This window comes from Candoia aspera, chromosome 2 (assembly GCF_035149785.1).
Source record: "Candoia aspera isolate rCanAsp1 chromosome 2, rCanAsp1.hap2, whole genome shotgun sequence".
In the NCBI taxonomy this organism is placed as follows: domain Eukaryota; kingdom Metazoa; phylum Chordata; class Lepidosauria; order Squamata; family Boidae; genus Candoia; species Candoia aspera.
The window spans coordinates 157,227,959-157,254,947 of record NC_086154.1 but is presented as its reverse complement, the minus strand read 5'-3'; the positions used below and the strand labels follow the sequence as shown (position 1 = coordinate 157,254,947).

At 43.8% G+C, this 26,989-nt stretch overlaps 1 protein-coding gene across 3 annotated transcripts in view; it reads right to left on the bottom strand.

Moving 5' to 3' along the window:
- PHC1 (polyhomeotic homolog 1) overlaps positions 1–26,989 on the bottom strand; it is a 71,103-nt gene that overhangs the window by 29,081 nt on the left and 15,033 nt on the right. Inside the window, exons 2-9 of one of the 3 annotated variants that reach the window (XM_063294532.1) lie at positions 12,163–12,321; positions 10,726–10,836; positions 9,092–9,169; positions 8,130–8,279; positions 6,842–6,997; positions 5,334–5,835; positions 3,811–4,619; positions 3,198–3,357 (exon numbers count right to left, since the gene is read on the bottom strand). In XM_063294532.1, the coding sequence (XP_063150602.1) occupies positions 3,198–3,357; positions 3,811–4,619; positions 5,334–5,835; positions 6,842–6,997; positions 8,130–8,279; positions 9,092–9,169; positions 10,726–10,836; positions 12,163–12,276 (2,080 nt within the window). In that variant the 5' untranslated portion in view covers positions 12,277–12,321. The remainder of the gene's footprint in view (positions 1–3,197; positions 3,358–3,810; positions 4,620–5,333; positions 5,836–6,841; positions 6,998–8,129; positions 8,280–9,091; positions 9,170–10,725; positions 10,837–12,162; positions 12,322–26,989) is intronic. The other 2 variants (XM_063294534.1, XM_063294533.1) reach the window with 2 other exon arrangements.

Below are 26,989 nucleotides of genomic sequence, written 5' to 3'. Positions count from 1 at the left end.
GACAGCTCTGCCAAACTCCACATCCTGATGAGATAAAGATCCAACTGTGGGATGTACATGGAAAGCAATTTGACAGAATTGTAAAAGTTTGTGTGAAAGGTCCCCTGTGCAAGCACCAAGTCATGTCTGACCCTTTGTGGGGATGCTGCTTTCGCAACATTTTCTTGGCAGACTATAGCGGGGTGGTTTGCCATTGCCTTCCCAGTCGTCACCTTCACCAGCTGGGCACTCATTTCACCAACCTTGGAAGGATGGAAGGCTGAGTCAGCCTGAGCCGGCTACCTGACAATCCAGCTTCCGCTGGGATCGAACTCGGGTCGTGGGGAGAGTTTCAGTTGCAGTACTGCCGCCTACCACTCTGCACCACATGAGGCTCTTGTAAAAGTTTACCTTCTGTCAAATTGCTACAATTTGACAGAAGGTAAAAGTAGCCCTCTGATAACATGCCTCTTATTGTGAATGGGCCTGGATGCAAATGGGATGCTAGTACTTGGCCAAATCATAACATGGCATGATTAAAACTACCACCCACTTTGCAAGATACTGGGTAAAAATCAGACTGCAAAGTCCAGAGTAGGAGACAAACAGATGCTGGTTTTCCCAAAAGGAGACAGTATAAAAAAGTTAGAACTTCACCACAAACACTATATGTGCTTGAGCCTTTCTAAGGTGATTTGGGAATCTGAGAAAAATGCAAAGATAATTAATTCCTTTTGCAGCTAAAAACTGGAGGTAAAAGAAGTGCTTTGTTTATATGGGAGGCTCAAAAAGTTCATCCAAGCACAATGCCCAAAGTTCACTGAGATGCCTTACTAATATAATAGTCTTCCAATAAGCTGTCTTTCAAAATAGCAAACAGAGGGCAGGCAGTTATAGCTTCAAAGTTGTAACACTAAAATGGGTAACACCAAAGACAAGCTGAAAGTCAGAGAAAAAGGCAACAGGGCAGAGTTTGACAAAATTTTCCAAAACTCACAAGTGGATACAGCAATTTAAAACTGTGGATATCACAGCAAAATACACCTTTAAAGAATAAAATGAAAGCCCTTTGATTTGAGCCACAAAAGAAAATCTAAAATGTGAGGAAGCGGGCAAAACTAAGGAATAACTTTGTGAACAGACAGGAGAAACTAGATTTTATTTCATTTTTCAGTCTGCAAAATTTGTCATAGCCAATAACAGAGCACATACGGAGATCAGGGCTGACTGAACAGGAAGGCAAACACTGTTCCTACGCAAGTGAAGGAAAAGAGTGAACTATGCTGAGGAAGGCCACAAGAGCTCCATTAGAATGCAATCAGGACACACACACACACACACACACACACACCCTCCGAAGAGCTCTGGCTATTTTCTGAACAACCAAAGGAAATGTCACATATACGTAAAGAAAATTTCAGGAGCAGTGACCTGTTGCTGACACCCCTCTCCTGGTAAGTGAGTGACGGATATATCTTTGGGTATTCCCAACAATTGAAAGCTTCAGAAAGCAGGGTAAAATATAGTTCCTTCTCATTTACATTCAATGTCTAAGGCTTCAAGAATATTCTCCCAAGCTGATTCATTATATACCTGGCCACGCCCCTCTCTCATAACTGAAACTGAAGCAAAGATGACATTAGTGCACCCTGTTTGTTTAAACATCATAGAATTGTTCATAATCACCTCGACCACATGGCCTGTAAAGAAGCTGTTTGAATGCCTACAAACCTTTGCACACAGCTAGCACAGCTCTTCCAACCTGTCTACTGGGCATGACAGTGTGCCCCTTAGGGTAAGAGATGCAGATGATCAACACAATGGACAGTTCAGGGCTGGTGAAAGAAGTTCCCTTCTAAGGGTTTTCAAGTCCATCTAATAAAGCAGGGAAGTAAGACTTCCCAGGTAAAGACGAGGCAGAGGATGCAACAGGAACCAACTTGAAAAACAATGTTTGAAGTACCCTGAGCAAATGTCTGATGGCAGTTGCTGACACCATTTGGCCCAGGAGGTGCAAGATGAAGTAGGTTCAAAGAGGAAAATCACAAGATATGCTTGAGAACAGATCACCAACAGACTCAAAATGGTCTTCAGTAAGGACAGTAGCTCCCTTGGCCATATCTTGATGTTTGCCAATAAACTCAATCACCTGGGAGGATGAAAGATGCTGCTTTTTGGAATTTGTTTCTATACCTGAGAGGTTCCCCAATTTTGAAATATTGTGAATGCTTAAAATGGAATAAATGAAGTAATAAATCAATAAGTTACTTGTCAGATGGTATTGGCAGATGTCTAGGCCCATGAGTTCAACCATCTCTCAAGCCAGACAGTAACTTTTCAGAAGGTTCTGACCTGGCAGAAATTACAGAATGTAGTATGTTTTTTTTTTGGGGGGGGGGTGAAATAAAATAAATTTTCCATTTTATGCACAGCCCAAATATTTATTCTTGCCTCACTGATAGGAATGGCTAGCACTAGAATAAATCACAGTATCCCATAATGACATTGAGCTGTTCTGGTAAAACTGAGGGGTGAGAAGCCTGCAGTGGATAAGGGTGAATTACCTAGTCATAATCCAAGTGAGTGGATGAGGAGAGAAATAGTGATGTGACAGGGAATACTGATGCTGAACATGCTTATACTGTAGCATCTTTGTGCATCAAATCCAGTAAGAACATCACAAAAAGAATTAAACCTGTAGAAAATCTGCCTCACTTAGCAGGACATCATGCCCAAACCCAGATCTGTACTCAGGGAGCATATGTTCACAAATTTCCCTTCCTGAGACAAAATCAGTGAGCTGAACCTCAGCAACAGATGGGTTTCTATGCAATCAATAATGGGAAGGCTAACAGAGGCAGAAGCTGCAGGACAGGAAGAACAACATTTCCATCAGAACTGAAGGGACAGGACTGGCAAACTCAATGCCTGATTCAGATTTGAGGTCCTGTCTTTGCCTTTTCTTATGGTGATCTGGGTCCAATGGTTTCTTGCACTTCTGGGCATACCCAGAAGTCAAGTGTACTGAATGCAAAGGTCTCCCTGAGGTTGAAGTCTTGACACTGAGAAAGGTAGGAGTCTGTCTCTATGTATATTATACTACTAAGGATGGGAGGACTCTCACCAAAAGTCCTATACTTTGGAAGATTTCAAATAGGCTGATGCACAGGCACAGAATCCATATGTGTAAACCATAAAATCAACTATGAAAAATGTACCTCTGCTCTCCTCACCTCCAAGGCCACCCTTATCTTCTGTAGTTTTGGGGCTCTCAGCCACAGGAGATGATCTGGCAGCCTGGAAAGATGGTGCACTGGAATCTTCCCTCTCCTCTTCAGATTCTGCCTTGCGCTTGACTGCCAAAGCCTGGGGCTTGCTCTGTGTAGGAGGAACAACATTTTGAAATGACACATACATTTTAGTGGAGATATTACAGAATCCATTTCAAGTGTTATTGAGATGCAAGATTCCAGCCATCAGATCAAGGCTGGATGGAAAGAAACACCAGCGGAACCACAGAGAATAGAGATTGCCCATCTCTTTTAACTGCACCTTTCCTCAAAAGAAAACTATTCTTAAGCATCTTTAGTTAGCCAACAATTGCTGTCTCACTTATCTGGAACTCTAAGGAAATTGAAGGCCAGTTTACAGGTCACCCTATTTGACCAGAAGTTATGCAGACCTCAGATGCAGAATGGGACTTCTCTCAATAACAGACTAGTTGGGTGAGCCTGTGTAGGGAAATCTGGCCATCATATCTGCTTCCCTCCATATTCCTCCAAATCTGGCCATCATATCTGCTTCCCACTAAATTCCCAAGGGGCCACTTACTGATAACTGGACTGGCTGTACATAATATGCTGTTGCTGCTGCCTGAGCCAGGACTGGAGATGAAGCAGTGCTCTTCACCTGGGCTGTGCCCTGCACTTGTGCCACATTGGTTCCAGCAGTGAGTGAAGGAAGGGCTTCTTGTAGAGGAGGCGGTGGCGGCGAAGATGATGACGAAGAGGAAGAGGAAGAGGAGGAGGAAGAGATCTGTGCCAATGAGGACGCTGTATGGGCTTGGGATACTGGTTGCACTACAGCTGGCATACCCCGGGGGGCCTGTGCAGCTGTATTCATCTGAGGAAGCCCTAGTGCCTGAGCCTGAGCAGAACCTTGCTGGCGACTTCCTACCACCTGCACTGGTATATGAGGTGGGGGCTGCTGGGAGGCTGACATTTTGGCAGCACCAAGTTGTGGGGGTTTCAGAGGGGCTATGGGAGGCTTGGACTGAATAGGGATAGGGGTCTTAGTGACTGCCTGGCAAAGACTGTCCTGCTGGAGCTGCACTGGCTGAGGTTGTGACTGCAACATGGGCTGGACAACAAGAGTTTGGGCTTGCTGTTGGCCCTGAAGAGATGGGGTCTGTTGCAGAACCTGTGGCGGCCCCTGCTGCTGCTGGGTAATAGGTGGAGCTTGCTGCTGCTGCTGCTGGGCCAGCTGGAGGTGTGTGGCAGTGTGCAAGAGTTGGGACTGCCGATGCTGGAACGGCTGCTGGTGATGGATAGCAATTTGCTGCTGGATCACCACTTGCTTCTGGAGGTGAATTTGCTGCTGTTGCTGGATCAGCGAGTGAGGCTGGATTTGGGTGTACGTGGCTGTAAGCGGCAAAGAAAAGGTTTAGTGCTATTGCTATATACTTTAAGGTAATGTAAGGAAATGAAGTCAGATACCCCCACCCCAAAAGATAACAATTTGCGGAAGATGAAAAAAAGAAGAAGCCAAGAGACCCAAGCAAATTAAAAAAAACAAAACCAAAAAACACTCAATCCTGCCCACTCATGTAAACTGCAAAAGGTCTCTGATTCATCCACAAAGCATCACAAGGCCTTGCACTTTTTCCTTCTCCTTCTGATCTCCTCTTAATGTTGGTGCAGTACATTCACAAACCAAATATTAGCCCTTTCCACCAAGTATGCAAAGAGGCTGGGAGCAATTTCTCTTTTCCTCTACGCAGAGAAAGGGACTGCATATGTCCAACCCTTGGTATCACTGGTATAGAAGGAGAAGTTGCCCTTGTGTTAGATTTATTTCTCATCCCTGTAGAAAACAACTTTGCCTGTTCAGTATCTCACCACAGAGAATGAAGACTGTGACAAAACACAGCTCTCTTTTTCAGCAACAAGAACCATGGAGCCTTTCCACTCTAAACCAACACTTCTAGCAATGAGAAGTACCAATGGGCTACACCTACATGTCTTTCCTGTGACATGTATCAACTATAAAAACAGTGAACCTAGACAAAGAATACAAAAAGGTCCAAGCAGACATTGGCAGGCTTCCCACAAAGAAAAGAATCACATGTCACATACCAGAGCTGATCAGAGTTTGGCTTGGGGCTGGCGTAGCTGTCCTGGTCAGGTTCATGCCCACAGTCTGTTGCCCATTACCATCACCCTCAGCCTTCTTTGCTGCTGCACTGTCTGCCTCGGTCTGACTTCCCTGGCTCACAGTCACTGCCTGGGCAGCAGAAGGTACTGGTAAAGGCTGAACTACACCAGTGCCTTTTCTTTGGCAGTTGGCTCCTGGGCCAGATGAAGATGCTGGGTTCAATGCAGTGGTAGCATGACTCCCTACTGATGACGCAACACCTCCAGAAATGCCATTACTTCCTGCTGCACCTTGGCTGAGATTGAGTGACTGGCCTACACTGCCAGTAGATGCTTGTGTTACTGTCAAGGTCTGGCCAGCATGGGCAGCCTGAGGAAGTACTGAAGACTGGGAATTCCCGGGCAAAGTAGCCTTTGGAGTAGAAGCTTGGAGTTGGGCATTAGCTGCTGAGGTCTGCTGACTCCTGACAGCCAAATTCTGCACCTGGAAAACATAAGGAAAAAGAAAGAGCCATTACTGTAGGTTTCAAAGGGCAGAGTGTCCTGGAATCTACTCCTGCTCAACCAGCAGGAAAACTGCCCAATTTTTCTTGGGTCCAAATTGAGCATTAGCCAATATCACTAAGTACCACAGGGAGGGAGGATCAAGTAACTTTTTAAAGAATTGGTTATTTTGACAAAGTTTTAATCTCTTCTCTTTAAAGTTAAAGATCACATGGCACTTCCTGGGCAGAACTAGTTAAAAACATCCTTCTCCCATATGAATACAGTTCTGGGCAAGCTCTTTCAGAAAGATGCTACAGTATCCTGATGACTGCTTGCTCCACATTTCTACAACTCCAACCGGCAGAAGCTGACTTTTGCAAAGAAACACTATTTAAGATGGAAAATAAATATGGACAGAAAATAGATGCAGAACAGTTTGCCCCCACCTCCAACTTTCCAATGTGCTAAGAAGTGATGAGAAAGACAGAGTTAAGTGATCAAGCAGGCCAGAGGCAGTAAGTTTACAATCCCTACATATCATGATTTATAGTCAGATCATTACAGCCCCTAAGTTTTCTCTACCCCGTAGCAAAGTAATTCCCACTCACCCCTTATTTAGATAATCTCCTTTCATAAAGGAGATGTTTATCCAAATTATTATTTAATAATTATTTATTATATTTATTATACCAGAAGCATTTATTTAATGCTGAAACAACAAACAGTACATATCATCCTGAGAATGAGGATACAACAGGATAGTCAACAGACACAAACATAAACATTACAGCTGTTCAGCTGGATAAATCCACTGCAGAAATGAGGCCTCCAGCTGATATGTGCAGAAAATGATGAATGCTGCCATGAAACAAGAGCACAGTATCAAATAATTATTATCAAGTATATTATTATTATTATTAATAATAATAATAATATCAAGTACACACCCAAGATTGGGACAGGCCAGGCTGGTCATGGGAACCCCGGAAAAGGGTGTCACTGACCTGGTCTGTGTCTGTGTGGACCCCAGGAGCATGAGTGGGAGGTGCTTCCTGCTGAACAGCAGCCACAGCCCCGTTTGGCATCAGGATGAGCTGGGAGGTAAGAGGTACATTGCGGCCCAAGGTCCGGTTCACCTGCAACAGGTTCCCCAGCTGCGGCTGTTTGGGAAGGATTAGATGGTGTGGAGATGGGACAGTAAAAGAGAGAAAGGAAAAAAGACATCGAACCAGAAGCAAAAAGGTTATAATCTGCCACGGGTCCTACGGTCTCCAACAGAAACTCATCCTGTCTTTGCAGTCTTTTCTTCATCAGATAGAAAGCAGACATAACTTATTTACAGAGGGCAAATTATCTTTCTTTCCCCACTACTGGGCCAACAGTAGTTACCTAGCAATTTACCTATTAGTTTACAAGTGTTAGTGAAGGATGGGCTAGCGGAAGTGGGGAACCTGAACCCACTTGTGATGGTTAAGGAACAGCATTTTCATATTACAGAGCTATAATAAACAGAACATATTCCCTAAATCTAAAATGAAAATTGGAAACCAAGCAAGTTAAGAGTTAGCTTTTCACAGATATGCAACTAAAACCCAAAGAAGAAATGGGGAGGGAGGGACAGTAAACTTTTTTCAAAAGTAACCTTATTAAAATTATAGCTTTCCCTCCATACAGCCTCAAAAACAAGAAAGACAGTATTATAAACCAGGATATTGATATGAGGAGTCATATTCTAAATAATAATAATAATAATAATAATAATAATAATAATAATAATAATAATTCATTAAACTTGTTTACTGCCCAACTCTCAATCACTCTGGGTGGCTTACAACAATCAAATAAAGAAATTACAATAAAAAACAAAAAATAAAGAAAAAAAGATGGCAAGCGCAATGAAGTGAAGGGTCCCACTCTTCCCCAGTGAAGGCCTGGGTAAAGGGCCAGGTCTTCACAGCTCTTCTAAACAGCAGAGTGGGAGCATTTTTTCAAGAGCAGCTTTAAGAGAAATGTAAGAGCTGCAGCCAAGATTCACCACAAGAAGACATTTTTGTCCTAATCTAGTGTACAAACTCCCAGTAAGTGCCATAGGGTCTTTAAGAGTCATAGAAAATAAAATCCTAAATGATCCTCTGTCCCTGCAGTGCATGGACACTGAAGTGTTCAAGGGAATAGAGGTTGCCAACTCACAGCGGAACATGGACTGCTGTAAGGCTGAGAGACATGTGATCGATTAGAACAAGAGAACAAAGAGAGGGTTTGTGATAATGAAAACAATGCATGCACTCTTACCCGAAGATACATTTGAGCTTGTGACTGGTTAAGAGGTGGGGAGGTGGTGTTCCCTAGAAGGACTGATTGTGTCAGAGTCGTGGCACTAGGTGAACTCACACTTTGTGAGCGGCTGATTAACTGTGCAGCTGATGTGGTAGCCAGATTAATCTGTAAAGTGAAAAAAAATCAGCAAAAAGATGGGCACCACACATCAGTGGAAACTAAAGTGGAAGCAATTTCTAAATGGTGCCTGAACTTCATGGCTCGAAAGACCAAAGCAGGTCCATCTGTTCCGCAACCCCACCAGTCACACATAAACTCTGATTTCATGTCTTTTCTGCAGCTTTCAGGGGTCCAGATACGTTCTGGAATAGTAGTTCCCTACTTCTGATCTCCAGATATTGCTAGATATAATTCCTACCATCTTGAGATACAATAGCTAATACACTGTGAGCAATTATTGGTAATCCCCCCAAAAAAGCAGGGACCTGAAGCTGAGAATCACAGAGAAAAGAGACAGGTGGTGCACAGTCCATTATTTCTGATAACAGTAGGTTGTGGGGAAAAAAAGATGGGGGAAGAAGTCCAACAACTGCTCTAAGAAATCTCTCACAATATCCTCACAACCTCAGTAATTGGAAGACATGCACAATGGCCTTCTAAGTGACAATACCATCATACAAAACAAAAATCAGTCCAAAACTGCTGTAAAGGAAAACCTTTTTTTCTGAGGATACTGATATAAACTTCAGTCTTCTCCTCATAAAGACAAGTACCCCATTTAAAAATGTCTTCACTCATACATACTAAGCATTACCTCTCCAGAACAGATATTTTTCATTCTAATACTACCTTTTCTTCTTCTCCACCCACACAGCAAAAGACTCCAAAATGCCAGACTTACCTATGAAATTATTCATTCATAATCAAGAATGTATCCAAACAAAGAATCATGAGTCACTCAAAGGACAATTACTTACTGAAGCCTGTGTGGTTGCTGTCTGCTGAGGGGAGCTTGTGTTTGGAGAGCCTGCCTGTCTGCTGGCTGCAATTGTGGCCTACAAGAAATATTTTTAAATAATTAGAATTAAGATTTATTATTACTGAGTACTCCCTGATAAAAAGACAAAAAAAAAAGAGAAATTAAACTTTTCATTAGTATATATTCTTTCTGCAAGCAGGCAAACTATGATAGAAGCCTCATTGTTTTAACAGACTTTGTTCATTTGACCATTATGTTATTTTCAATTAATCTGAGCAATTTTTGAGATTTTTTCAGAGTCACATAACTGGAATAAATTTATAGCATGTCAGCAATCAGTAAGAGCAATCAAAAGTTCCCGCCACTACTCTCCAAAAGGCCCAAAGCTCAGCAGACAGAAATGAGGATGGACACAACATCCTATTTAGTGGTACAATCTGAATGGAGCCTACAACTGCCATATGAATGAATTACCTACCTCATATCATTATGTGAATGGTTATATTTTGTATCAGCTCATAATCATTTTAAAGGTGGCCCCGAGTACAGTACAGTAGCCCAGACAGTGCACCATTAACACATAATAACCAAACGCATGTCAAAATTTTCCAAATAGGCCCCCAACTATCTTTTATTAACCACTGCTAGTTAGCAGTAAATCTATGGAAAGCCAAGCTGCATACATATTCTTCAGAAAAGCCACAGCCCAGAAGAAAGCAGTTTCCTAATCAAAATATCTCCCTTTTTTTCAACTCAGCATCCATTTGTTTGCCCTCAACCATTCAACAGTGCTCATTATGTCAAGAACCAATTGCCACCTAATTCCAAGTCAGAGAAGTGCCACACTACTGATCTATTAAGCTATGGGAAAGGCAGGAAAAAGAAGATTTAAACTGCAATGGGTATAAGACAAGCTGCACTCTCATGTGGACAGTGGACAACACGGCTCAAACTCAAAAGAAGCTATCCGACAACACACTTAAATAAGAATATTGTCTACTAGAATGAAGCCACTTAGCAGCTGATTGCCCTCTGTCAACTTTAAAGTGCAGTTCCTTCTAAAAGCCATGCAGTTTACATCTTGTACTTCTTTTTCCCATCTTTCTCACAATTTAGTGGACCTCTTGCTTTTCATTCCTCGGGTTTGGAACTAGGTAGCGATTGTTGACGTAATTAGCATTCCTACTCTGGGAAATTCTTACTCTCCCAATGTAACACTGGCAAAAACTGTCTCCAAATACTGATTCAGAAGTTTCACAGCATTTGTGAGATTAATGCAGAGATAGAACTGAGTATCATCTGCATATTAATATTCTCAAACTCAAACTCTCCATATTCAAGTAGATTGATTGATTGATTATTTATTTGTTTATCTATTATCTATCCCACCTTTATTATTTTTATTAATAACTCAAGGTGGCGAACATACCAAACACTCCTTCCTCCTCCTATTTTCCCCACAACCACAACCTGTGAGGGGAGTTGGGCTGAGAGAGAGGGACTGGCCCAAAGTCACCCAGCCGGCTTGAAAAGCATAATGAAAAAGATGGAGCCTTGGTGGCACTCATAAGTTCCAGTCGGCGGGGTATCTCTCTTTCCAAACAAAATTTTTCAGCTAGCACATGGACTCACCTGCTGGACTGCAGCCAGGCTGTGCAGTTGAGCAGTGTTGAGCTGTTGTTGAAGCATAAACTGATGAAAATATTGGGCTGCATTGGGTTGTCGCTGCAGTGCTTGAAGAGCCTGCAGTAAAGAAGAAATCCAAAACAAGAACATGGAACAGCTATAATTTACAACAGTACTCTTAAACTGGGGGTAATTACCAAGAGGGTAATTTGGGCACATTCTGGGGGTAATGAGCAATTTATAATTGTTTGTTGTGTAAACAAACACTTGTATAAACATGAGACACTTGTGTAAGAGAGTCTGGGTTTTTTGTGGGGATAATGACATTATTTGAAACTGGGAAAAGGGGTAATTGGGTCAAACAGTTCAAGAATCATTGGTCTACAAATTAAATGAAAGCAAATCAAATCCCAATGCCATATAAACATATATGGATCACTACACCAAACTGAGGAAACAGAGGTTATGAGGATAAACATTTTCAAGAGCTTAATTACAATGGTTAGGAGAATGCAACTGGAGTAGATTTATCACACTTCCAGCAGGAACAGCCCATAAGCAATCCACAGGCTGGATCTGGCCCTCATCCCAATTTTTTTTAGCTCTTTTGTCACATTCCCCATAGTAGGCCAGAATGCAAAGCAAAACACAACCTTTGCCTGGGAGATGCACATTTAAGGTAAGAAGCAGGACCACTATCTTTTGGAAAATGAGAGGTTACCCCAGATTTCTTCATCCTACACCTTGGGATTGCCCCTTCCTTTATGAAGGAAAATGTGTCTTTTGCTTCAAAGAAATAATCAATTCTTATGCTGCATTCAGTACATGCCATACTGATCTACCAGAACTATTTTTGAAAAAAACTGTTTTTGCAGAGGCTTTTGGATCAAACTCTTTTTAACTGAAGCTGATGTGGTAACATATAACTCCCATATTCAGGTCTTTTCTTGCAGGTACTCTTCTCCATCAATCTTTGAGCCAGGCCAGGAGGTAATACTCTGTCCTGGTCAAATGGCATATGGAAGGGGGAAGTGATTTAAAAGCCGGAGGCCCCTAGCATTGACCTAGCACTGGTCATTGAGAATAATCACTCATCTCAAAATGCATTCACCATTTCTTGTCTAAGAAGAACAAAAGTATACAAAAAAGGGACCAAATATTAATTTAGGTTATCCCCAAAGCACAGGATACAAGCTGGGCAGACCACAGACTACTGGGGTAAAAGGGGAACTGCTCTGGAAAAAGGAACCACTGCTTGATCTAAAACAAAATATTAACTGAGCTTTTGTTCTGTCATACTAGCATGCAGGGAGTTGAAGCCCATCATCTGATGAATTCCAAGTTCTTGAGCCATGTATCTTTATTGGCTAACCATCTCAGGTCTAAAAACAACCCTGATATCTGCCACATTTAAACTTCTAAAGAATAAAGATAACCCCTGACCTGCACTGCCTGCCGCTCATAGAGTGTCATTTGCGATATCTGAGGGCGAGTGCTTCCACCAGAGCCTGAGCTGCCACTGGCTGAATTTGAATTCTGCTCACTTTCCGTCTCCATGGTGTCAGGTCCCAAGGATCCCTGTCTGAAGCTTTGTTTCAAGCCCTAGATGAAGGAAAAGAGGGTTACCTTATGTGAAAAACAAGCCTACGTTACAAAATTAATTCAATATTTTCTTTCTGAAATATAAAATCTATGCCAAATACCAAAATCTTGCTATGATGGAGAGAAAAACTTGAGTACAATTAGTCATATGGGTCACTATTTAAATAATCATCCAAAATTACACAAGATCTGTTTCAATGAATAACTGTGTTCAACAATAAGGCAAAATTTAATAAAAAATAAAATAAAAAATAAGGCAAAATAAGCCAGTTTTGTCTAGTGGTTAAGGCAACGGGCTAGAAACCAGGAGACTGAGAGTTCTAGTCCCACCTCAGGCATGAAAGCCGGCTGGGTGACCTTGGGCCAGTCCCTCTCTCTCAGCCCAACTCACCTCACAGGGTCATCGCTATGGGAAAAATAGGAGGGGGAAGATTATGTTTGCCACCTTGAGTTATTTATAAAAATAATAAAGGTGGGATAGAAAATAAAATAAAAAAAATTAAAAACAAGGAAGTGATGAGACAAATATAATTTTTCAAAGTAAACATTTAGGACTTTTCAATAAGAAGCAGGAATAGGGCTATTTAACTATGCTGTCCACACTATACGAAGCTTATATGCGAAACAGATATGAGATTTGTGAAAATAATTTCTGACTCTAGGAATTAACGAACAAAGAGATTTGTTCAATCAGAAGGCCATGTACATAATTATGGTATCACATTCTTACACAGTACAGATTTGGTAAGGCATGGAGTTACATATGCACACATGAAATTTCATGGCAAGATCCCTATTATCCAATATCTGTTTTGCAAGTTCAACTAATTAAGTGCTATGCTTGGAAAATGCTATAGATGTTTCAATATTAACTCATCTGAGATGTCCAATAAATTGACCTCCTTATGCACCAAAGCTCTCAAAATACTTTATAAAATATTTCTTGTCAATCTGAGCCAATTACCTGAAGTGCAAAAGTTTTACATCTGCTGCCCTATGGACTTCTAAATGTTGCTGAACTATAGAGTCCCAGCTTCCGCATCACAGGGCATCAAGCTCCTTGGGAAGCAACTGTTCCCTGCTTTAATCCTTCATGGAGCATTTTTCCCATGCAGGAGATGCGGGGAACAATCACTTCCTATTGTCTTCTGCATAAATAAAAGCCCCACTTCTCCATAAAGAGAAAATACATGTTTGCCCTCTTCTATGTTCGATGCAAAGTAAAGTTGGGGATATTGCTAAACTAATCACAACCATGAGGCTAATGTTAAAGATTGCTAAGTATTGAATTTCCCTTATGGCACAAAGGAAGATCTTCAAGAAGATGGGACATTCTCTCCCTGAAATCTGTCCCCTGATTTCATGTGGTTATTAGTGTGAGGCAGAGAAAATCCAGACCTTTGGACAACTTTAGGACCAGCTGCCTTCTATTTTGTAACTCTTTAGAAAGCTTATATTCTCTTTTTTGCTGATGCTACACAGCAAAGGCAGAGGCACTTAACAGAACCCATTTTAATGGACTGGTCACATGTTTTCCTCTTAAAAAACTGCTAGAGCTGCTAGTGCTGGAGGAAGTTATCACAATTACTTAAAGAACACATAACTATAACAAGGCCAAATGTGAAAAAGATAAAGGAAAATATTTGAAAAAGGATTTCATTGGACCAATTATGAAGATGTTTACAACTATTTAATAAGACATAAACTTTCATGCAAGATTGCCAATAGTACTTCGTAAGGATGATGGTGGTGGTGCTAGTTAATTTAATATACAGTGGTGCTTAAAAGTTTATGAACCCTTTTGAATTTTTGGTATGTCGGCATAAATAGGACCTAAAACATGATCTATTCTCCGTACAAGTTTTAAAACTAGATAAAATAACCTGATTAAATAAATGAGTCAAAAACATTATACTTGTTCATTTATTTATTGAGGAAAATTATCCGAAGCTACATATTTGTATGTGGGAAAACTATGTGACCCTCCAGGATTATCAATTCATTTGAAGGGGGAATTAGAGTCAGGTGTTTCAATTAATGGGATGATAATCAGGTGTGAGTGTGGGAGGTCCTGCCTTATTTAAAGAACAGAATTCTGGGTATTCACTATCAAAGTCTGATCTTCACAGCAGGAAGTATGTCATGGCTTGAACAAAGGACATTTCTTAGGAACTCTGTAAAACAGTTGTTGATGCTCATCAGGCTGGAAAAGGTCACAAAACTATTTCTAAAGAGTTTGGACTCCACTGTCAGGTAGATTGTGTACAAATGGAGGCAATTCAGCACCACTGTTACCCTCCCCAGGAGTGGTCGACCAACTAAGAGCAAGGCACGTAATACTCCAGGAGGTCTCAAAGAAGCCCAGGGTGAAGTCTAAGGAACTAAAGGCCTCTCTTCACTGGCAAATGTCAGTTTCATGAGACCACCATCAGGAGAACACTGATGTTCATGGCAGGGTTGCAAGGAGAAAGTGCTCTTTAAAAAGAACACTGCTGCTCATCTACAGTTTGCAAAATATCACCTGGATGAGCCAGAAGGCTATTTCAGGAATGTTATATGGATGGATGAGACCAAAAGAGAATTTTTTGGCTTGAATGAAAAGTGTTATGTTTGGTAAAAGGCAAACATTGCATTCCAGTATAAAAACCTTATGCCATCTGTGAAACATTGTGGTGGCAGTATCATGGTTTGGGCCTACTTGGCTGCCTCTGGACCAGGGCCACTTGCCGTCATTGATGGAACTATAAATTCTGAATTGTACCAGCAAATTCTACAGGAAAATATTTTGAAATGGCCAAGTCAAAGTTCTGATAATCATATAGAAAAGTTGCGGAAGGATATGAAGCAGGCAGTTCATGCAAGGAAGCCCTTCAACATCCCTGAATAAAGTTCTATAATTTTAAGAGAAAGTGAGAATTATATACAATTTAGGTGTTTGGGAGTTTTGTTGTTGTTTAGTTTCTAGTCTTGTTTAGTTATTTAGAGTGTTTCTCCCTTCCCCCCAATTTTATTAGGTTCCCTCTCTTTTAATTCTATAGGTGGTTAAGTATGTGAGAGATTATTAGTCTTTTCTTCATCATATAGTCTTTTATTTATATATTTAAAAATTCCTTTCTCACCCCTATGGGTGGTATGTGTCTTCCTCAACCTTGGTCCTCTACCAGAGGCCTGGGAGTTTGAGGGTTCTGCACAGTATCTTAGCTGTTCCTAGCATTGCACGATTCTGGACAGAGAGCTCTGATGTTGTTCCTGGGATATGTTGGAGCCACTCTCCCAGCTTAGGAGTCACAGCCCTGAGTGCTCCTACCACCACTGGGACCACTTTGGCCTTCACTTTCCACTTCCTCTATAGTTCCTCCTTCAGGCCCTGGTATTTCTCCAGCTTCTCATACTCCTTCTTCCTGATGTTGCTATCACTTGGCACTGCTACATCTATCACCACCGCTGTCTTCTATCACCTCCTTGTCTACCACCATGATGTCTGGTTGATTGGCCAGTACCCGCCTGTCCATCTGGATCTGGAAGTTCCACAGGATCTTAGCCTTGTCATTCTCCATGACCTTCTGTGAAATCTCCCATGTGGACTTGGGAGGGTCTAGCCCATACAATGTGCAGATGTTCCTGTACCTACTTGGTTGTGCCATTCAGTGTATGCTGTTCCTGCCTGCATCTTACATCCTGCCACTATGTGTTGGACTGTCTCTGAGGCAGCTCTGCACAGTCTGCACCTTGGGTCCTGTCTAGTGTGACAGACCCCTGCTTCTATGGATCTGGTGTGTAGTGTAATGACCAGCACGTTCAAGCATTCACTCAAAGACAGTCTAGAGACTTGGGCTCAATTAACTGTTTAATGAAGCAAAGAGTTCTGATACAAGGAAGAAGTTGCGAATGGCTGTTTCCTGCGCATTCTACAGTTTAAAATCACAGACCTCTGACTCCCCCCACACTCCCTGCCTAGGCATGCACCCCTCCCCAGTACGAGCAGATGGCTTGAACGGTTTCTGCCCGTTGACCTTGGCAAAGGGCATCTAACCCAAACTATATAATTCACACTCCAATCTCGTTCCCCCTCCCTGCTGGCGACTCGCAGTCTGCTAACACGAGTTTCTGGATTTCTTCAAAATGGAAGTGAGTTCGATCAGATGTTGTATCGACACTTGGTTAAGGAGTCTGACGTATTGCCCCCCCTGAAAGAGAAACTTGAAAGAGATTAACAATAAGCAATAAAGTAATAAAGGCAAGGAATGGGTAGGGCGGGGAGAAAAAGAGGTATTAGGGGAAGGTTTATCAGGATATCGGGAGTAAAACTTATGAGTTAGTGCAGGAGCATTGACATCATGGCTGAAAACCCATTTGTTGTCTGGGAAGTGTTTCCACTTAATTAGGTATTGTAAAGCTCCAGGATTTCTTTGACTTCAAAGTGTTGTTGCCCATCAGTCATGATGGGAGCTGGAGGTGGAGAAGTTGGATGCCATTTGGAGGAATCCTGGGCAGGTTTCAGCAAGCTGCAATGGAAAACAGGGTGAAGTCTTTTTAGATTTTGAGGGAGTTGAAGTTGCACAGTCACTGGGTTTATATGTTTGATGACTGGAAAAGGGCCAATAAATTTTGGCCCCAATTTCTTGGAGGGCTGGTGAGACTTAAAAACATTGGTAGAAAGGTAAACTTTGTCCCCCACTTTCATGTCCCACTGAGGCCATCTGTTGCGATCTGCGAAACTTTTATAAGTCTGCTGTGCAGCTTGCAAAGCTTGCTTGATGACTGCCCAGGTAGAAGCAACCTTAGCGCACCAGTCACCCACGGAGCAGTCAGAGGGTGGTTTTAGGGGAAGTTCTGGAATAGGGGCGAAGTCCTGCCCAGAAACCACTTGGAAAGGGGTAAATCCCGTGCTGTGGTGCGTGGAGTTATTATAAGCTACTTCAGCGAAAGGAAGCAGGTCAACCCAATGGTCCTGTTGAAAGTTTACATAGCAGCATAAGAATTGCTCTAGAGTAGCCTGAGCCCTCTCAGTCGATCCGTCCATCTGCAGATGATTCGATGAGCTGAGGGATTGCTGGACTCCAATTAATTTCAAAAAACAGTGCCAAAATTTAGAGGTAAATTGTACTATGCAGTCCGAAATTATATGGTTGGGGCATCCGTGCAGCCAGTAAACATGCTGCACAAATAGTATGGATAGTTGTTGAGTTGTTGGGATTTTGGTGCAAGGAATGAAGTGTGCCTGCTTAGAAAATAGGTCAATTACTGTCCAAATCAGTTTTATTTTTGCTTTCAGGCAAATCAGCTATAAAGTCCATTGCAATTTCCTTCCATGGGGCTGCAGGGGAAGCCACCAGTTGGAGCAACCCCTGCAGCTTGTCCCCCTTGCGTTTAGCTTAAGCACAAGTGTAATCCTTTACATCAATTCTTAAGGTGGGCCACCAAAATTGACACTGTACTAAATGCAGGGTCTTGGTAAAAGAAAAGTGGCCAGCTGTTTTGCTATCGTGAGATCGCTACAAGATTTTTGGGTGTAAATTTTCTGGAACGTGAGTTTTCCATTGCAATACCAGAGCCCGTTTAGTTGGGTTAAGGTGGCTTTGTTACATTGTAGCCAGGGATCATTTGTAAGTGCCTGGAGCAGTTCCTCCTTTAAGTCCAAGGGGACTTTCACCTTCGGAGCTGCTACTTGCCTGCGGGTTATGCAAGCCAGGCCCAACTGGGCTTCAGAGAAAACAGCATCTACTACCTCAGCTTGTTCACTGTTGTGTTGAGGTAGGCGTGGAAGACCGTCGGCCAAGTAATTTTTCCTACCCGGAAAGAAATTTAGGGTAAAATTAAATCAGCTGAAGAATTGAGCCCAGCGCAATTGTTTGTTGTTCAATTTTCTGGGGGTGCGTAGCACCTGTAAGTTTTTATGATCAGTCCATACTTCAAAGGGATGTTTGGCACTTTCCAGAAGGTGTCACCAATTTGTGAGTGCTGTCTTTACAGCGAACACCTCCTTCTCCCAAACGTGTCAGCATCTTTCCGCCTCGGTGAATTTGCAAGACAATTAGGCACAGGGTTGAGGGACATGGTTCAAATCTTTCTGAATTAGTACAGCCCCTATGGCCTGGTGAGATGCATCTGCTTGTCTGATAAACGGGCATTCTGGATCAGGGTGCACTAAAATGGGCTCGGTGGTAAAAAGGGCTTTTAGGTTTTCAAAAGCGGCTTGGCACTCTGGAGTCCAATTTAAGCATGCACCGGGGGTTGTTACTTTGCATGTTTCACCCCTCCCCTTTGTCTTCAACAAATCAGTTAATGGCAACGCAATTTGCGCAAATTGAGGGATGAATTGCCGGTAGAAATTGGCAAACCCCTGGAAACTTTGAAGTTGGCACCAGGTTCGCGGGGGCTCCCACTCCAGGATGTCCTGGATTTTTGGATCCATTTCTACTCCTTTGGTGGAAATATGGTACCCAAGGTAATTTAATTGGGTTTTGTGGAATTCACATTTTGACAGCTTGGCATATAGCTGGGCATCCCTTAGCTTCTGCAGCACTTGTTTTACAAGGTGGACATGCTCCTACTCTGTTTCTGTACAGATTAGGATATCATCCAAATAGACTAAGATCCCTTTGTACAGATGGTCATGTAACACCTCATTGATGTACAGCATGAAGACGCCTGGAGCCCCAGCCAATCCAAAAGGCAGAACTTTGTACTGATAAGAACCCAAGGGGCAGTTGAATGCGGTCTTCCATTCATCCCCTTCCCTAATTCGAATTCTAAAATAAGCCTCTTGCAGGTCTAATTTAGCGAAAATCCTTCCTTTTGACAGATGCGAGAGCATGTCCATCAGGGGAAGTGGTTAGTGATCGGTGACAGAAATGGCGTTGAGGCCCCTCAAGGTGCCATCCTTTTTTGCTCTGAACAACACAGGGGCAACCATTGGCTCAATGGCTCAATGAACCCCCTGGCCAGGTTCTTGTCTATGAACTCCCTTAACACTTTCTTTTCCGTTTCCAACATGGCATACATATTCGGCTTTGGCAATCTGGCTTTAGGGTCAATTTCAATGGCACAGTCAGTTTTTCAATGGGGAGGCAACTGATCTGACTCCCGTTCATTGAAAACATCTAAAAAATCCTGATACTGGCTGGGGATCACGGAATCAGCTTCGGCGGCTAGCGTCTGGCACTGCTTGATCAGAATTCCAGGATATTGGCTTGGTGGGTGCTTAACCTCCTGTCCTGCATTAGCATAAGCCTCATTGGTGAATTTTAAGCCACCTGTCTCCCTTTGCACTTGTGGTTTCCTGCTTTTCAACCAGGGCAGACCCAGAATAATTGAATAATTGGCAATAGTGGCCACTATGAATTGCAACATCTCCTTGTGTCCCCCTATGCGCATGGCAACAGTTTCGGTATGGAACTCTACGGGCCCATGAGCCACAGTGCCGTCCATCTGGGTAAAGACTATAGGCTGCTTAAGTTTCTTTAAGATTCAGAGTATTAATGAGAGCTGGGTGGATCAAACATTTGGTGCACCCGGAGTCTGGCATGGCTGTTAAATTAGCTCTGTGCTGGGTCCTTGGGTTTTTTGGCCCAACCCAAATAAGTAAGGTGGAACAGTCCTCACTCACCATTGGGTCTTCATCATCCTCTTCCTCAGAGGAAGGAGTGCTGTGCCCAGGATTCTCGTGTTTGCTGGCACAATTCAGAACAGGTGTGCCCTGTTTCCCGCCGGCTGTGGGAATTCCTCCTCAGAGTCTCCCCTGAAGTCCTCAGGGATTTCGCCCACTGGCTCCTTGCATGCCAAGGCTGCAGCCGCTGCACCTTTTCACTTCATTGGAGGGGACTTGGCTGGCTTCCCACCTGATTTCTCCGCAGCTCCAACTCCTCCGCATGGGCACTCCAAAGCTCAGTGGGAATCTTTCCCACACTTATAGCAGCTTCCTCTCCTCCAGCCCCTATCCTTAGCTTCCTCCCTGGGTTGGAATGGTTTTCTCAGGCCGAAAGACATCTGGCTGGGAGCCAGTGTTTCTGCTGGCAGCTTGGGCTCACAGCTGCCTGCAGAATTGATACTGGGTATTTTCCACCTCTCCGGCCAAACCAATCCCCTCTCTCCATGTGGGTGGATCTCCTCGGCAGAGGGCCCATCTTAGGATTTTGGGTTGCAGTCCCCCTTTAAAATAGTCCACTTTAGTAGCTTCGGACCACTCCAGTATTTTTCCCGCCAGAGCTTTAAACTCCATGGCATATTCTGCTATGCTTTTCTCCCTCTGCCTCAGCTGCTGCAATGCTGTCTTCGCCCTGAGCTTATCCAACGGGTCCTCAAACCTCTCTCTTAGGATTCTCATAAACTCCTTCAGATTATGTAGTTCAGGGGCCATGGTATCATGGAGTTGCATAAACCAATCCACCGCCGCACTCCTCAGCTTAGCCCCCACTTGGCTCACCTTGGTGTACTCAGTCAGGAAGAAACCTCCACACTCCTGCATGTAGATCGACACATTCATCATAAAAAATGACAGTAGCTGAGGATTCCTGTTAAATTTAACTTGGAGATCTCGGGGCATGCTCCTCGCAGGGGCTGAAGCTCCAGGTCCAGCTCCCGGATCGTCCCAGGTCATTGTTTGGCCTACACTTCTGTGGCTCCTGGGTGGTGAGGGGGGCAGCTGGGGTGGCATTGTGGTTTGGTGACCCCCTCTTTGATCAGGCACGGTTTTCCTGGATGGTGCGGCCGACTCGTCATGTTAGAACACTAAGTAGTTGATTGCCTTCGACATGTGCTACATCATCTCTTCCATAGCAGACATTCTGGCTTCGAAGCGCAAACCTTCTGGGGGGTGGCCCCCTTTTCACTTCCGGACCCCTGGGAGCTGGGACTCAGAACCTTCACCTGGGCTTTGATAGGTTGGGGAGCCCCTGTTGCTCAACCTCCAACGCCCGCCATATCCGGTCCTGACTCTGGGCATGGACCCTTCGCCTCCGGCATCTGGGGTTCTTGAACCAGGTCCAGGGTGATGAGTGCACTCTCTAACTTGGTGACGTAGTCTGTCACAGCCTCCTCATTCTCTTCGGCCCCATCACTCTCAGCATCTTCTATTAGCCCCTCCATCTCTTCCACTGCTTTTGCGTAAAGGATGGTTTTGTCGGTATCTTCTGAAGGTGTGGACTCCTTGGTCCTCGATCTCAGTTTCTTAGACATTTTCCTCAACTCTCAATTGGGTATTGAATCTCCAGGTAGAATCTTGAGGTGACATATTCGCAACTTTATGTAATGACCAGCACACTCGAGCATTCACTCAAAGACAGTCTAGAGACTTGGGCTCAATTAACTGTTTAATGAAGCAAAGCGTTCTTTTACAAGGGAAAAGTTGCAAATGGCCATTTCCTGTGCATTCTACAGTTTAAAATCACAGACCTCTGACTCCCCCCACACTCCCGGCCTAGGCATGCACCCTTCCCCAGTACCAGCAGATGGCTTGAACGGTTTCTGCCCGTTGACCTTGGCAAGGGGCATCTAACCCAAACAATATAATTCACACTCCAATCTCGTTCCCCCTCCCTGCTGGCGACTCGCAGTCTGCTGACACAGGTTTCTGGATTTTTTCAAAATGGAAGCGAGTTTGATCAGATGTTGTATTGACATTTGGTTGAGTCTGACACTTAGTGCCTGCTCTTGTACTGTTATGATCTGTGCCTCAGTGCTGTCTTTTAGCCCAGCCCTTTCCAGCCACTGGTAGGATTTCCCAAGGTCAGCCACCTCAACTATCTGTCAAATGGGTCTTGTCTTGCCATGGCACTTCCTCTGCTTATTCTTCCCTCTGTCATGATCACTGTTGTGATGCTTGTGACATCGCAACGGCTTGCATGACAATGCAGGGAAATGGGTCCCGGGCGGATTAAGGGAAAAGGCAACTAGGTAACAAAAGAGAGCAACAGGTGCTGGCAACGAAGTATCAACTCTAGCCAGAGGCACAGAAAGATACAATGTTGCAAAGAAAGCAATTGACAAGACCAGACCACGAGGCGCGCCCGAGCTGTCAAAGAGATTACGAACCTGATCGCCCGGCAATGAACCATCACCAGCCAGGGAAGCAATCGAGGAAACGCCTGGAGCACAGGAGGGGCTCCACGACCCCTCACCTACCGACGACGGAACCGACGGGGCTTGGGGGTGCACCCAGAGTAAGAAGGGGTAGAGTGCTGACCGGCACGGGCTATTTAAATCCCGTTCCAGCGCGCTCCACTCACTCTCAGCTTTCTTAAAGGGCACGCATACTGTTACTCAAATAAAACCAGAACCTAAGCCTACACTAGCGTCTGTGTTTTTACTGGGTAGCAGGCAGAGCCTGACACCCTCTGTGTCTGTTGCTGCCTCAGGCATTCTCTCAGCAGCTCATCTTTAGGTGCATTTTACTGATGTACTCCTGGATGCTCTGGGTCTCATCCAGCACAGTACCTTGGACACTCAGCAGACCCTGCCTGCCCTCTTTCTGGCTGATGTACAGTCTCTGAGTGTTGGATTTGGGGTGGAAGCCTCCATACATTGTGAGGAGTTTCCGGGTCTTCATATCGGCAGCCTCCATATCCTCCTTTGGCTAGCTCTCCATACCAGCACGGTATCTGATGTCTGGCAGGGCATACATGTTGATGGTGTGGATCTTGTTTTTCCTGTTGAGCTGGCTCTTCAGGACCTGTCTTATCCTTTGGTGGTACTTGGATATTGCTGTCTTCCTTGCCTCCTCATCGTGGTTCCCATGTGACTGTGGGATACCAAGGTACTTATAGCTGGTCTGTATGTCTGCTATGTGGCCCCATCAGTCTTAACTACCTTCCCTCTCTTTACTACCATCCAGCCACACTTCTCTAGTCTGAATAACGTCCCAATGTCCTCACTGTAGATCCGTTTCAGGTAGATTAGTGAGTCAATGTCTCATTCACTCTTAGCATACAGCTCGATGTCATCCATGTAGAGGAGGTGGCTGATGGAGGTTCCACTCTTGTACTTGTATCCAGTGCTTGTGATTATCTGGCTGAGGGGGTTCAAGCCTATGCAGAGCAGCAGCAGGGATAACACATCACCTTGGTATATGCTGCACTTGATGGCCACTTGTGTGATCTGTCTTGAATTGACTTCCAGTGTTGTCTTCCATAGTTCCATTGAGTTCTTGAGGAAGGTCCTTAGTGTCCTGTTGACTCTGTATAGTGCCAGGCATTCACAGATCCACGTGTGTGGCACTGAGTTGTAGGCTTTCCTGTAGTTAATCCAGACTATGTTCAGATTGGTCTGTCTAGACCATGAGTCTCGGGTGACTGCTCTATCCATGAGCAGCTGGTGTTCAGAGCCTCTAGTGTTGTTCCCAATGCCCTTCTGAGCTGTGCTCATGTACTGGCCCATATGTTCCTGCAGCTTGGTGGCTATGATGCCTGACAGGACTTTCATGTTGTGGGGAGGCAGGTTATTGGCCAGTAGTTGGACAGTGCTGTTCCCTTGTGGGGGTCTTTCATGATCAGCACTGTCCTACCTTGTATTAGCCAGTCTGGGTGGCAGCCTGCTGCTAGTAGCTGGTTCATCTGTACTATTAGGTGTTCATGCACTACTGTTAGTTTCTTCAGCCAGTAGGTGTGGATCATGTCCAGGCCAGGTGCTGTCCAGCTCTTCATGTTCTTGACCCGCTGTTGGATGTCTGCTACTGTGATGGTGACTGGTTCCTGTTCTGGGAGATTGCTGTGGTCTGCCCTCAGGTCCTGCAGCCACTTTGCACTGGTGTTATGTGTCTTCTCTTTCTCCCATATGTTCCTCCAGTACTGTTCAGTTTCTGCTGTTGGTGGCTCTGCTGTTACTGTGTTGTTATACTGCAGTTGGGAGTACACCTTGGATGGTTCTTTGGCGAACAGAATGTTTATCTTCTTGGCCTCTGCTTCTCTACTGTATCTCCTTAGTGCTGTGAGCCTTTGTTTAGCAGGCTCTAGGGCTTCAGATGGAGTAAGGTCCTTGTATCTTTTCAGTAGCTGAGTCTTATCCTTAATCTCCACACCCTTCTGTAGTTCCACAGGCTGGCTAACCTCTCTCCGAGTTGCCTTGATCTTAGCCTCCAACCTCATTTTCCAGGGCGACGATGTACTGCTGTTCTTCTTGATCGTGTAGCCAAGCATCTCCAGGATTACAGCAGCTGTAGCGTATACCAGTTCATTGGTTTGAGTTATGGTGGTAGTAGGGATTGTCGTGAGGGTTCTGTTGTCATGAGGGTTCTTCTAGCATACTATCTGATGGTACTTCTCCACTGAGCCTTGGTAATTGGTCTCGAGAGTTGTCTGTAGCTAGTTTATCCATGATCTTTTGCTTCATATCAGCTGCTGTGCTTTGTAATGGAGGGGGTGGCAGTGAAGTTCCAGCTTCAGGTGTTGGCTGCACCTCCAGTTGTTCTTCTGGGTCTTGTTGAGTCTGGGATATAATGTGTAGCTGGTCTATCTCAAGTTGTGAGAGCAACTTCCTCTTCACTATGTTGAAGCATTGGGTAACTAGCTGTTTCTCAGAGTGGATGCAGGTCTTCTGTCCATCCATAGTTCCCTCATGCGTTTCATATATCCCCTCTCATTAGGTCTACTGTTGTACTAGCATTCCATCAATGCTAGGTTCTCTTGTCTCGACCATGTATGGTTTGTTCCAGTTGACTCTCTTAGTTCGTGTCACTCTCATATTTGAGGTAGGCAGGCGAGGTGTTAGGAGGTCTTTGCCCAAGGACCCCAGTCTCTCACTCCAAAGGCCTCTAACCACAATGCTATCCAGCCACTACACGCAAACACAGGTTAGGATTCTTTTTAAAACTATACAATTTTTAACAAAATAATATAGTTATATTGCTATTTGGTTTATATATGAGAGGACAAACTACTAAGTTATTTTAAAACAAATATTAATTGTAATGTTTCCAAAATCTAGTAACAGAAAAAACCTCAGGTGCTGATGCTACCAATAGTGAAAGCAAGGGTCTGCACTGCTCGAAAATACAACAAATAGCAACTTGGAATGTCAGAGGAATGAGCCAAGGTAAATTAGATATTGTAAAACGAGAAATTGTCAGGTTAAAAATTGACCTCCTTGGCATTAGTGAATTGCACTAGACAGACAACGGCTATTTTCAGTCCGAAGAATTTACCATCTATTACTCAGGACATGACAACACGCAGAGGAATGGAGTGGCATTCATTGCAAGCAAACAAATGGCCCAAGCAGTAGAAAGCTTTTCCACAGTAAATGATCACATAATGACAATCGGAATTTGCGCTAAGCCCATCAACATCACTGTTGTCCAAGTTTATGCTCCAACAACTAATGCAAATGAGCCAGAAATTGAGGATTTTTATGCCACTATTGAAGTTACGCTGAGGACAATTCCAAAAAAGGACATTATTTACTTGCTTGGCGATTTTAATGCAAAAATAGGCAACCAAACAGAGGCAGGAATTACTGGAAGTTTTGCGCTGGGAGAAAGAAATGACGCAGGCAATCGATTGGTACAATTTTGTCAGGAAAACCAGTTTCGAATCATGAATACATGGTTTGAACAGCATAAGTGTCGTTTATACACATGGACCTCGCCTGATGGACTACATCGCAATCAAATAGACTATGTCCTATGCAATCAATGTTGGACCAGCTCAGTTCTTGCAGTCAAAACTTACCCAGGTGCAGACTGTGGCTCAGACCATGAACTGCTGGTGGCCAAGATCAAAGTCAAACTCTGTAACATCAAGAGGACGCCACCAAAAAAGTCTGATGTCACCAAAATTCCTTCTACATATGCAATTGAAGTTAAAAATAGGTTTGTAGTTCTAGACACTGCTGAGAAAATGCCTGATGAACTATGGCAAGAAGTTAAATCGCTTATCATTGGCACAGCAGATGATTACATACCATGCAAGAAGGCAGAGAGAAGGTGTAGATGGCTCTCAGAGAATACCATCCAAATAGCCAAGAGGAGAAAGGCAGCTAAAGCAGTGGGCAATCATGAAGAAGTAAGAGGACTGAATGCTGATTTCCAAAGGGCAGCAAGGAAAGATAGTGAAGTCTACTGGAAGAAGCATTGCAAACAATTAGAAGATTATACAAAAGGACACACTAGGAATGCTTTTGCACTAATCAAAAAGATTCGGGCACTGTTCAAGGCTCGCAAAGATATCATCAAGGATAAGCAAGGGAAAGAATTGTCTGACCAACGAGGTGTCAAGAATAGATGGTGAGAATATGCAGAAGAGCTGTATGCTGCTAGTATAGAGGAGCAACATCAAAGAGAGGAGGATAAGGAAACAGAATTAGGACCAGCCATCCTTGATGAAGAAGTCAAGTGGGCAATGAATCAACTGCCAAACAACAAGGCCCCAGGAGTTGATACCATCCTTGCATAATTGCTAAGACCAGTACCAACTGCAATTATCAGAGCTCTGTGCCAGAAAATTTGGGAAACCAACACATGGCCACTTAACTAGAAACAATCAGTGTTTATTCCATTGTCAACTACTGCACTGTTGCTCTCATATCTCATGCTAGCAAAATTATACTGAAAATCATACAACAATGCCTGGCTCCAATCATCGAAAAGGAACTGCCGGATGTCCAAGCTGGTTTCAGACAGGGTTATGGCACCTAAGATCACATTGCAAACGTACAATGGATAACGGAAAAATGTCAC